The sequence below is a fragment of the Bombina bombina genome, chromosome 11 (genome assembly GCF_027579735.1).
Source record: "Bombina bombina isolate aBomBom1 chromosome 11, aBomBom1.pri, whole genome shotgun sequence".
NCBI classification, from domain to species: domain Eukaryota; kingdom Metazoa; phylum Chordata; class Amphibia; order Anura; family Bombinatoridae; genus Bombina; species Bombina bombina.
The window spans coordinates 48661697-48675505 of record NC_069509.1 but is presented as its reverse complement, the minus strand read 5'-3'; the positions used below and the strand labels follow the sequence as shown (position 1 = coordinate 48675505).

Genomic DNA, 13809 nt, shown 5'->3' with positions numbered 1-13809 from the left:
GGACTCTAAGCCTGTCCGTAATGTCGTCTAGCGTAGATGAACTAAGGTTCTCTTCCAGAGACTCAATCCAAAATGCTGCCGCAGCCGTAATCGGCGCGATACATGCAAGGGGTTGCAATATAAAACCTTGTTGAACAAACATTTTCTTAAGGTAACCCTCTAATTTTTTATCCATTGGATCTGAAAAAGCACAGCTATCCTCCACCGGGATAGTGGTACGCTTAGCTAAAGTAGAAACTGCTCCCTCCACCTTAGGGACCGTTTGCCATAAGTCCCGAGTGGTGGCGTCTATTGGAAACATCTTTCTAAATATTGGAGGGGGTGAGAACGGCACACCGGGTCTATCCCACTCCTTAGTAACAATTTCAGTTAGTCTCTTAGGTATAGGAAAAACGTCAGTACTCGCCGGTACCGCAAAGTATTTATCCAACCTACACAGTTTCTCTGGTATTGCAACGGTGTTACAATCATTAAGAGCTGCTAAGACCTCCCCTAGTAATACACGGAGGTTTTCCAATTTAAATTTAAAATTTGAAATATCTGAATCCAATCTGTTTGGATCAGAACCGTCACCCACAGAATGAAGCTCTCCGTCCTCATGCTCTGCGAGCTGTGACGCAGTATCAGACATGGCCCTAGTATTGTCAGCGCACTCTGTTCTCACCCCAGAGTGATTCTGGTAATTTAGACAAAACTTCAGTCATAACAGTAGCCATATCTTGTAATGTTATCTGTAATGGCCGCCCAGATGTACTAGGCGCCATAATATCACGCACCTCCCGGGCGGGAGATGCAGGTACTGCCGCGTGAGGCGAGTTAGTCGGCATAACTCTCCCCTCGCTGTTTGGTGAAATTTGTTCACATTGTACAGATTGACTTTTATTTAAAGTAGCATCAATACAGTTAGTACATAAATTTCTATTGGGCTCCACCTTGGCATTGGAACAAATGACACAGATATCTTCCTCTGAGTCAGACATGTTTAACACACTAGCAAAAAAACTTACAACTTGGTTATAATCTTTTTTAGCAAAAACGTACTGTGCCTCAAAGAGGTACTAAACGATTAAATGACAGTTGAAATAATGAACTGAAAAACAGTTATAGCATCAAACTTTAAAACAACACAACTTTTAGCAAAGGCTTGTTCCCATTAGTAAAATAACACTAATTAAATTTGACATAAAAAATGCAAAGCAACGTTTTTATTCACAGTCACTATAAGAATTCTCACAGCTCTGCTGAGAGAATTTACCTCCCTTCAAAGAAGTTTGAAGACCCCTGAGATCTGTCAGAGATGAACCGGATCATGCAGGAAATATAAAAGTAACTGACTGGAATTTTTTGATGCGTAGCAAAGAGCGCCAAAAACGGCCCCTCCCTCTCCCACACAGCAGTGAAGAGAAACGAACTGTCACAAATAAAAGTAAAAAAGGCTGCCAAGTGGAAAATAATGCCCAAATATTTATTCACACAGTACCTCAGCAATGTAAACGATTCTACATTCCAGCAAAAAACGTTTAACATGATAAATAGTTATTAAAAGGATTAGTGACCTTTAACAGAGTAGTTCCGGTGAAATACCATCCCCAGAATACTGAAGTGTATACATACATGTCATTTTAACGGTATGGCAGGATTTTCTCATCAATTCCATTCAGAAAATAAAAACTGCTACATACCTCAATGCAGATTCATCTGCCCGCTGTCCCCTGATCTGAAGCCTTTACCTCCCTCAGATGGCCGAGAACAGCAATATGATCTTAACAACTCCGGATAAAATCATAGTAAAAAACTCTGGCAGATTCTTCCTCAAACTCTGCCAGAGAAGTAATAACACGCTCCGGTGCTATTGTAAAATAACAAACTTTTGATTGAAGTCATAAAAACTAAGTATAATCACCATAGTCCTCTCACACATCCTATCTAGTCGTTGGGTGCAAGAGAATGACTGGGACTGACGTAGAGGGGAGGAGCTATATGCAGCTCTGCTGGGTGAATCCTCTTGCATTTCCTGTTGGGGAGGAGTTATATCCCAGAAGTAATGATGACCCGTGGACTGATCACACATAACAGAAGAAATATCCCATTGGCAGGGCTATGCATTGCAATAGCCTTTTTTTTTTTTATATATATCTATTTATTGAATATATATATATATATATATATATATATATATATATATATATATATATATATATATATATATATATATATACACACACACACACATACTGTATATATACACACACACACACACACACACATACTGTATATATATATACACACACACACACACATACTGTATATATACACACACACACACATACTGTATATATACACACACACACACACACACATACTGTATATATACACACACACACACACACACACATACTGTATATATATACACACACACACATACTGTATATATACACACACACACACATACTGTATATATACACACACACACACACATACAGCCATATTTGAACTTGTATAGCAACGAGAAAACTTGTACACAATATTTACAGTCCAGTATTGTCATACCTTCATACCTTAACAGATTAGCAGCATTACCACCTTCTTGAGCCTTTGTATAAGCATAGGCCCCACACAAAAAAAGAAAAAGAAAACAAGTAAAAAAAAAAAAAAAAAAAAAAAAGGGGGGGGGGGGGATACCAGGCCATTGCTCCCTCACTCTCCTTCTATTCAAGCCAATAGTTCGGGAAAATCCTTGTTAAGACCGACATCGAAAGATCAGATTTTTGGAACTGTGCGACTAGCTGTTTCTGGATGCCTACTGGAGGAGTCAAGATGACTACCCCATTTTGTCAAAAAGCCTTTAACCCTCTTCTCCTGAGATAATGACGGATCATATGTTTCTATATTTAGTTGAGTAAGGATTCTATTCATAAATTCTTTTATGCATTACAACCATCCTTGACAGGCAAAGAATTACTACACGAAAACGCTCAAACATACGTGTACTAGTTACTGACTAATAAGAATATTTAGGAAGCTGAAGGATGGGGCAAAATAAATTATCATTAACCCCTTGTGCCTTTTGAACGTCTGTACGTCATAGGGTAATTTGCCGAATGTACCCTGTTGACGTAGTACCTTTGTCCAACCTTGTGCCTCATGCTGCGGTCTCCACTGTAAGCTTTGCAAGTGAAAACTTCAGCCAGAGACAGAAGGCATCTGCCTTCATATAGAAAGGGAGTGCTAATCGTGCTCGCTTTAACATATGAAGACAGATCACTGATGCAGACAGTGACACTGTCTGCATCGGCTTGCGGTGGTGCAGGCAATTAGGGAGGGAGAGGTGAGTGGGCGGTGCACCACAGGAGGAGGGAAAGGAGAAAGGAGAAAGGGGGGTTCCCTACCTAAATGTTTAGTGAGGGAAGGGATGGGTTTCTTACACTAAGGAAAAGGGTGAGGGGGAGTGGGGTCCAACAACCAATAAGGGGTTATGTTTTAACACACCTATAGAAAATAAAAATGGAAGATAATGTTCCTATAAAAAGGGAAAAATGGACAGTAAACTTACAAGACATTTCCGCTGTCTTGCAATAGAACATATAAGCCAAATCTAAACGTTTTTGCAATTGTTTGTAACAGCCGAACTCCACCCACTTCTTGGCTTAATTTGAGGAGCCAATATAGGCTGGAGTCTGCAAGCAACAAGGCTAGCCACAGTAAATGTCAGTACAAAGTGTTTTGCAGGTATCTGGTAAAGCCAATTGGGAAAATAAATAGAAGAAGTTAGCCTCAAGAAGTCAGCAGAGCAAATTTAAAGTTCTGAGAATTATAAAAATTCACAATTTTCAAAGCTAAATTACATAAAAAGGGGCAAAATAAATACAAATATACTGCAAAGTTTTTTTAACTACATAACTAAAATCTCAGTTTTACGGTCGCTTTAAAATCGGTTTATTAAATAACCACTTAAAATCTTTATTATTAAATCAATAATCTTGGCAATTAACCTCAACTACACACAAAAATTAGCGCCTACAGCCATTTTTGTTATAGCTGTAAATTAAAAATAAATACATTAAAAAAAATAAAAAATAAAAAAAAGTATTAAATCAGACCACTTCTTTCAAAGATGTATTCCGGCTTCACCCATTTCCAAGCAGTGCGCCATAAACTTAGCACAATCCTTTGTGTAATAAAACCGACTATTTTTATATATATAAAAATAAAAATCTATTTTTTTTTACAAGCAAAGTTTGAAAGGAACTTTACCTGGCTGATTTTTGCAACTGTCCTTTACTTCTTCAGTCAGAGGGTGCTCCTGCCCCACTGCAGTTTTGCTTCCTGACTCTACTACCACAGTGACTAAACCCAGGTTGGCTGCAATGGCTGGAAACTGCTGCCCACGTTTTAGTAGATGCTTCTGCTCCTGCTGTCGGAAACGCGGTGGAACTTCACGGGGAGGGTAACGAGGCACCGTTGTTTGCTGCAGCTGCGAATTGATTGCTGTGGGCTGCTTGGCATTATTATTTTGAATGCTGGTTGCCGTGGAAATGCCAATAGTCCCGTTCACAGGTTGTGGCTGGCTTTGTATTTGATCTGGCACTAAATAAAGAGAGAAATAAGTTAAGAAAATAGACATTATTAAAATAGCACTAACAAATATTCTAACTGCATTTGAGGACAGCTTTTCAGCAAAGCTACATAATCATTAAAGCGAACAACTTATTACATGCTTCATAGTGGGTAAACCGTATCAAGGACGTTCTCCCTTACAACTGTATTTCTTCCAATTGTAACGGCATTATGCAATTTCTTTTTTAATTTTGTTACGTAAAGTACTGTATTTTTTTTTTATTAACAAAAACTACTGCTTCTCTGACAAAACCTATCCTGTCAGGCTATTGCTAACTTGTCCTTCTCAACAAGTGATGAGCAAGTTGTCCCTAAAAAAAAAAACAAAAAAAAAAAAAAAAAAAAAAAAAAAAAAAAAAACGACTACCTACGTATGCAGCATGCATTTTCGTTTAGTATTTAAATGTTATACAGATTTTTACATAGCCTTTCTATGTAAAATAGATAAACATTAAAAGGGGGGGGGTGCAGGGGTCTCTACAGGAAAGCATATGTTCAATGTTCTATAGTAACATAAGGTGGATTACTATTCCGTAAATACTATAAACAGAAAGTCTGTTCTTACCCATGCTCAGAAGAGGCAGAATCCATGACTGCTCCCTTATTTCCCCGAGGGCAGTGGCTACACTGAGTACTCACTGTGCAAGAAAACAAGTTGTTTGCTGGTTTCTTTTCATGTTACCTTTGATTTAACCTTTTTTCTCTCTAAAGCAGCCATGCGTCACATCCCTTTAAACTTCAATTGTATAATTTTGTATATATCAATATATAAAATGTATTCCCAGGCTCAAAGGTTTGCCTACTCAATATTCTGATTGGGTCCTAAACTGCAGTTAAATATGCCAATCCCTGAATTACCAAACTTAACTTGAATGGCTTTTCACACTGCCCTCTGCATCTTCAAATTGATATGAATTATTCTACCCAGGATTCAAGCACAAGGAAGGACATCACTTACAGGAATTTATAAAAAAAATACTTTATAGATTGAACATTTTAGCACTGATAAAAGCTACTTCATACTAACCATTTACTAGACCAACAAAAACGGTTGCTTTACAGCTATAGCTAATTCCAATATCAGGCATAAGTGTACCCTTAGAAAAGGGGTACAAAAAACATAATTTATGCTTACCTGATAAATTTATTTCTCTTGTAGTGTATTCAGTCCACGGATCATCCATTACTTATGGAATATATTCCCCTCCCAACAGGAAGTTGCAAGAGGATCACCCAAAGCAGAGCTGCCATATAGCTCCTCCCCTCACATGTCATATCCAGTCATTCGACCGAAACAAGACAAGAAAGGAGAAACCATAGGGAGAAGTGGTGACTGGAGTTTTAATTAAAATTTAGATCTGCCTTAAAAAAAGACAGGGCGGGCCGTGGACTGAATACACTACAAGAGAAATAAATTTATCAGGTAAGCATAAATTATGTTCTCTCTTGTTAAGTGTATTCAGTCCACGGATCATCCATTACTTATGGGATACCAATACCAAAGCTAAAGTACACGGATGATGGGAGGGACAAGGCAGGAACCACTGCCTGTAGAACCTTTCTCCCAAAAACAGCCTCCGAAGAAGCAAAAGTGTCAAATTTGTAAAATTTTGAAAAAGTGTGAAGCGAAGACCAAGTTGCAGCCTTGCAAATCTGTTCAACAGAGGCCTCATTCTTAAAGGCCCAGGTGGAAGCCACAGCTCTAGTGGAATGAGCAGTAATTCTTTCAGGGGGCTGCTGTCCAGCAGTCTCATAGGCTAAACGTATTATGCTACGAAGCCAAAAGGAGAGAGAGGTTGCCGAAGCTTTTTGACCTCTCCTCTGTCCAGAGTACACAACAAACAAGGAAGAAGTTTGACGAAAATCTTTAGTTGCCTGTAAATAGAACTTCAGGGCACGGACTATGTCCAGATTATGCAAAAGTCGTTCCTTCTATGAAGAAGGATTAGGACATAATGATGGAACAACAATCTCCTGATTGATATTCCTGTTAGAAACTACCTTAGGTAAAAGCCCAGGTTTAGTACGCAGAACTACCTTGTCTGAATGGAAAATCAGATAAGGAGAATCACAATGTAAGGCAGATAACTCAGAGACTCTTCGAGCCGAAGAAATAGCCATCAAACACAGAACTTTCCAAGATAAAAGCTTAATATCAATGGAATGAAGGGGTTCAAACGGAACTCCTTGGAGAACTTTAAGAACCAAGTTTAAGCTCCACGGAGGAGCAACAGTCTTAAACACAGGCTTAATCCTAGCCAAAGCCTGACAAAAAGCCTGGACGTCTGGAACTTCTGCCAGACATTTGTGTAAGAGAATAGACAGAGCAGAAATCTGTCCCTTTAACGAACTAGCAGATAAGCCCTTTTCTAAACCCTCTTGTAGAAAGGACAATATCCTAGGAATCCTAACCTTACTCCATGAGTAACTCTTGGATTCGCACCAATATAAATATTTACGCCATATCTTATGGTAAATTTTTCTGGTAACAGGCTTCCGTGCCTGTATTAAGGTATCAATAACTGACTCCGAGAAGCCACGCTTTGATAGGATCAAGCGTTCAATCTCCATGCAGTCAGCCTCAGAGAAATTAGATTTGGATGGTTGAAAGGACCTTGTATTAGAAGGTCCTGCCTCAGAGGCAGAGACCATGGTGGACAGGACGACATGTCCACTAGGTCTGCATACCAGGTCCTGCGTGGCCACGCAGGCGCTATCAGAATCACTGATGCTCTCTCCTGTTTGATCTTGGCAATCAGTCGAGGTAGCTGCGGAAATGGTGGAAACACATAAGCCATGTTGAAAACCCAAGGGGCTGCCAGAGCATCTATCAGCGCCGCTCCCGGGTCCCTGAACCTGGATCCGTAACAAGGAAGCTTGGTGTTCTGGCGAGACGCCATGAGATCCAGTTCTGGTTTGCCCCAACGATGAATCAGTTGAGCGAAGATCTCCGGATGAAGTTCCCACTCCCCCGGATGAAAAGTCTGGCGACTTAGAAAGTCCGCCTCCCAGTTCTCCACGCCTGGGATGTAGATCGCTGACAGGTGGCAAGAGTGAGACTCTGCCCAGCGAATTATCTTTGAGACTTCTAACATCGCTAGGGAACTCCTGGTTCCCCCTTGATGGTTGATGTAAGCCACAGTCGTGATGTTGTCCGACTGAAATCTGATGAACCTCAGTGTTGCTAACTGAGGCCAAGCTAGAAGAGCATTGAATATTGCTCTCAACTCCAGAATATTTATTGGGAGGAGTTTCTCCTCCTGAGTCCATAATCCCTGAGCCTTCAGGGAGTTCCAGACTGTGCCCCAACCTAGAAGGCTGGCATCTGTTGTTACAATCGTCCAATCTGGCCTGCGAAAGGTCATCCCCTTGGACAGATGGACCCGAGAAAGCCACCAGAGAAGAGAATCTCTGGTCTCTTGATCCAGATTTAGTAGAGGGGACAAATCTGAGTAATCCCCATTCCACTGACTTAGCATGCATAATTGCAGCGGTCTGAGATGCAGGCGCGCAAATGGTACTATGTCCATTGCCGCTACCATTAAGCCGATTACTTCCATGCACTGAGCTACTGACGGGCGTGGAATGGAATGAAGGACACGGCAAGCATTCAGAAGCTTTGATAACCTGGACTCTGTCAGGTAAATCTTCATCTCTATAGAATCTATAAGAGTCCCCAGGAAGGGAACTCTTGTGAGTGGTAATAGAGAACTCTTTTCCACGTTCACCTTCCACCCATGCGACCTCAGAAATGCAAGAACTATCTCTGTATGAGACTTGGCAATTTGAAAACTTGACGCCTGTATCAGAATGTCTAGGTACGGAGCCACCGCTATGCCTCGCGGTCTTAGCACCGCCAGAAGTGAGCCCAGAACCTTTGTAAAAATTCTCGGGGCCGTAGCTAACCCGAAGGGAAGAGCTACAAACTGGTAATGCCTGTCTAGAAAGGCAAATCTTAGATACCGATAATGATCTTTGTGAATCGGTATATGAAGGTAGGCATCCTTTAATTCTACCTCTTGGATCATGGGTAGGATGGTTCGAATAGTTTCCATTTTGAATGATGGAACTATTAGGATTTTGTTTAAGATTTTTAGGTCCAAGATTGGTCTGAAGGTTCCCTCTTTCTTGGGAACCACAAACAGATTTGAGTAAAAACCTTGCCCTTGTTCCGTCCGCGGAACTGGGTGGATCACCCCCATTACTAAGAGGTCTTGTACACAACGTAGAAATGCCTCTTTCTTTATTTGGTTTGCTGACAACCTTGAAAGATGAAATCTCCCTTGTGGAGGAGAAGCTTTGAAGTCCAGAAGATATCCCTGAGATATGATCTCCAACGCCCAGGGATCCTGGACATCTCTTGCCCAAGCCTGGGCGAAGAGAGAAAGTCTTCCCCCCACTAGATCCGTTTCCGGATAGGGGGCCCTCTCTTCATGCTGTCTTAGGGGCAGAAGTAGGTTTTCTGGCCTGCTTGCCCTTGTTCCAGGACTGGTTAGCTTTCCAGCCCTGTCTGTAATGAGCAACAGTTCCTTCCTGTTTTGGAGCGGAGGAAGTTGATGCTGCTCCTGCCTTGAAGTTACGAAAGGCACGAAAATTAGACTGTTTGGCCCTGTCCTGAGGAAGAGTATGACCCTTACCTCCAGTAATGTCAGCAATAATTTCTTTCAAGCCGGGCCCGAATAAGGTCTGCCCCTTGAAAGGAATATTAAGCAATTTAGATTTAGAAGTCACGTCAGCTGACCAGGATTTAAGCCATAGCGCTCTGCGCGCCTGGATGGCGAATCCGGAGTTCTTAGCCGTTAGTTTGGTTAAATGTACAACTGCATCAGAAACAAATGCATTAGCTAGCTTAAGTGCTTTAAGCTTGTCCATAATCTTATCCAATGGAGCTGTGCGAATGGACTCAAACCAGAATGCCGCAACAGCAGTGACAGGCGCAATGCATGCAAGGGGCTGTAAGATAAAACCTTGTTGAACAAACATTTTCTTAAGGTAACCTAATTTTTTATCCATTGGATCCGAAAGAGCACAACTATCCTCCACCGGGATAGTGGTACGTTTAGCTAAAGTAGAAACTGCTCCCTCCACCTTAGGGACCGTCTGCCATAAGTCTCGTGTGGTGGCGTCTATTGGAAACATTTTCCTAAATATCGGAGGAGGGGAAAAGGGCACACCGGGTCTATCCCACTCCTTGCTAATAATCTCTGTAAGCCTTTTAGGTATAGGAAAAACATCAGTACACACCGGTACCGCATAGTATCTATCCAGCCTACATAATTTCTCTGGAATTGCAACCGTGTTACAATCATTCAGAGCCGCTAATACCTCCCCTAGCAATACACGGAGGTTCTCAAGCTTAAATTTAAAATTAGAAATCTCTGAATCCGGTCTCCCTGGATCAGATCCGTCACCCACAGAATGAAGCTCTCCGTCCTCATGTTCTGCAAATTGTGACGCAGTATCGGACATGGCTCTCACATCATCAGCGCGCTCTGTCCTTAACCCAGAGCTATCGCGCTTGCCTCTTAATTCTGGCAATTTAGATAATACCTCTGTCATAACAGCAGCCATGTCTTGCAAAGTGATTTGTATGGGCCTCTCTGATGTACTTGGCGCCACAATATCACGCGCCTCCTAAATGGGAGGCGAAGGTACTGACACGTGAGGAGAGTTAGTCGGCATAACTTCCCCCTCGTTGTCTGGTGATAATTTCTTTACAGATAAAGACTGACTTTTATTCAAAGTGACATCAATACACTTAGTACACATATTTCTATGGGGCTCCACATTGGCCTTCAACATAGTGAACAAACAGATTCATCTGTGTCAGACATGTTTAAACAGACTAGCAATGAGACTAGCAAGCTTGGAAAAATCCTTTCAAATAAGTTTACAAGCAATATAAAAAACGCTACTGCGCCTTTAAGAAGCACAAAAATTGTCACAGTTGAAATAACAATGAACCAAATCAGTTATAGCAACCAAATTTTCACAGTAAATGTATTAAGTTAGCAAAGCATTGCACCCACTAGCAAATGGATGATTAACCCCTTAATACCCAAAACGGATAATCAATTTAACAATTAACGTTTTTATCACAGTCAAACACACTGTCACAGGTCTGCTGTGACTGATTACCTCCCTCAAAATGAATTTTGAAGACCCCTGAGCTCTCTAGAGACGTCCTGGATCAAGGAGGAAGAAGCAGGAAGACTGACTGAATTTTTACTGCGCAAAAAAGCGCTAAAATAGGCTCCTCCCACTCATATTACAACAGTGGGAAACCTCAGTTAACCGTCTATGCAGAAATATACGTCAGCCATGTGGAAAAAATCATGCCCCAAAAGATTTATCACCAAAGTACCTCACAAAAACGAATAACATGCCAGTAAACGTTTTAAACATACATTTAAAAGTTATGTAGTGTTATTAATAAGCCTGCTACCAGTCGCTTCTACTGCAGTTAAGGCTCATACATTACTTCAGTATTAACAGTATTTTCTTAGTCAAATTCCATTCTATTCCAATAATTAAGTATAAAAACTCCACACTCCTCTCACACCTTCCTACTATGTTGAGAGTTGCAAGAGAATGACTGGATATGACATGTGAGGGGAGGAGCTATATGGCAGCTCTGCTTTGGGTGATCCTCTTGCAACTTCCTGTTGGGAGGGGAATATTATAAGTAATGGATGATCCGTGGACTGAATACACTTAACAAGAGAAATGGATGTTAAATCATACCTACTGAAATTTCCATATCTTAGCAGATGTCCCCAAGTACTCACCAAGGAAGACGGCCAATTTAAGAGTCTACAGAGAAAGTCCAATGCCTGAAACACCACATTTTAAAGTAGATGACTCCTCTTCCTGCTAAATACCATCTTGGTTAAACTCTCCATTCATTTGATATGTAACACTCCATTCATTGTCGTCTTCCTACAACTACCTATGCTTTCAATGTATCCTTCCCTGACACACCATCTTAACCATTTACCACTCCGTTAGGGTTCCCACAAGGTTTCAAGGTAACTTGTTCTCAATCTATACCGAATTTCTAGATTCATTAAATAGTTTGTGGGTTTCAGTATAACCGATCCATTTCTTGGAACCAGATCTACCCTCCTCTTTGCTCACCAAATGAGAATCTATTCTTTAGAGCTTCAACAACTAATCAATATAATAGATAATTGATTATGAAAATAGTTGTCAACGAATCTCATTATTGATAAGTTGACTGTGAACGGCACCAACTGCTTCACTCCAATGAGCTCCTGCACATGGTATTGTGTTTTATGGTTATGTCCTTAGCCTAAAGGACATCTACAGACATTTACTTTTCACTTTTCCAGGACACTATAAGTTTACAACTACTCCTGGCTTATGTGCAACCCAGAAATAACAGGAATCATTTGGATTGTTTATGTTAAATCAGGTGATTTGGGACTATACTTTGCATGATATAGTGCCGAGCTTGTTATTTACAACGAGCCCTAGATTGATGGGATTTGTTATTTGAATTGATGTGCCCTATTATCTGTTTGCAAAATTATTAGCGGATTGCTTGCTATTGCTGATATAAGTACTGTATAGATAAATGTGCAAGATTGTCATATTATTAAAATACACTCCTTTGCGCTTTTGACTTTAATATTTTTAATTAATTGTAATATGTACCAGATTCAACCTACATAAGAATATATTTGTTATTTTAAGAGTGGACTAGATATTTTTCCCTAACATAGCTGGTTATTTACCAATGGAAATAGATATTTTTATGTTAGCATGAAGTCCAGACTTACTTTATTGAAATGCCCCTTGCATTGCTGGAGAGCCGACAAAGAAATATCCCACCTTGGCGAAAACTGGCAAGAACCTACTTATGCATCTCAGGCACCTCAACACCATCAGAGAGCCTCTTCTCTGTTGCAGTCAATATAGCTTGCAAAAAGAGAGCCAGGCTCAGTAAAGAACATGTGGACATGTTCACATTTTTGCATTTCAATGCAAAGTTTCTAAGAGTGAATCACAGAATGTTATTAACAGTGATAGTCTACCTCTTTCTAGTTTAACCTCTTTTCAAACAGTTTGTAGTTTTGTTTAAAGGGACACTGTACCTAAATTTTTTCTTTCGTGATTCAGATAGAGCATAACATTTTAAGGAATTTTCTAATTTACTCCTATTATCAAATGTTCTTTATTCTCTTGGTATCTTTATTTGAAATGCAAAAATGTACGTTTAGACGCCGGCCCATTTTTGGTGAATAACCTGGGTTGTCTTTGCTGATTGGTGGATAAATTCATCCACCAATTAAAAAGTGCTGTCCAGAGTTCTGAACGAAGAAAAAAGCTTAGATGACTTCTTTTTCAAATAAAGATAGCAAGAGAACGAAGAAAAATTGATAATAGGAGTAAATTAGAAAGTTGCTTAAAATGTTATGCTCTATCTGAATCACAAAAGAAAAAATGTGGGTACAGTGTCCCTTTAATTATAAAAATGTGCTCTGCTGCTTAAACATTGGGCAAACAGTTGTGTTAATGTAAAGTTTTAGTCTGAAGGTTATATTTGTAACACATGGTATGTGGATTTTATTTTACTATAGGAAATGTGTTTTTTTTAATCCGATTTAGTCTATTAAATTGAAAAAATAAATCGGACCGATTAATAGATTATGAAAATAATGGTTAGTCTCAGTCCTACTAATCTTTTATACACTCTTCTTTTATCAGAAGTTAAATGTGTCATAAATGACCTTCATCATCAACTCAATACTGAATTGCTGTTGGCTACACTGTAACCACTTAACACCACACTCCACCCCCTGGGGTCTCACGTAAAGGGACAGTCTACACCAGAATTGTTACTGTTTCAAAAATATAATTTATGCTTACCTGATAAATTCATTTCTCCTGTAGTGTAGTCAGTCCACGGGTCATCCATTACTTATGGGATTATATCTCCTCCCTAACAGGAAGTGCAAGAGGATCACCCAAGCAGAGCTGCTATATAGCTCCTCCCCTCTACGTCATACCCAGTCATTCGACCAAAACCAAACGAGAAAGGAGAAAACTATAGGGTGCAGTGGTGACTGGAGTTTAATTAAAATTTAGACCTGCCGTAAAAAACAGGGCGGGGCCGTGAACTGACTAGCACTACAGGAGAAATGAATTTATCAGGTAAGCATAAATTAT

At 40.2% G+C, this 13809-nt stretch overlaps 1 protein-coding gene across 5 annotated transcripts in view; it reads right to left on the bottom strand.

Annotated features, from left to right (window-relative positions):
• The window catches only part of TNRC6A (trinucleotide repeat containing adaptor 6A), a 293765-nt gene that overhangs the window by 185988 nt on the left and 93968 nt on the right, over nt 1-13809 (bottom strand). For 4 of the 5 annotated variants that reach the window (XM_053694877.1, XM_053694878.1, XM_053694880.1 and 1 more), the window contains exon 5: nt 4255-4587. In XM_053694877.1, coding sequence (XP_053550852.1) covers nt 4255-4587 — 333 coding nt within the window. Of the gene's footprint in view, nt 1-4254; nt 4588-5182; nt 5256-13809 lie in introns of all 5 variants that reach the window. The other variant, XM_053694881.1, reaches the window with a different exon arrangement.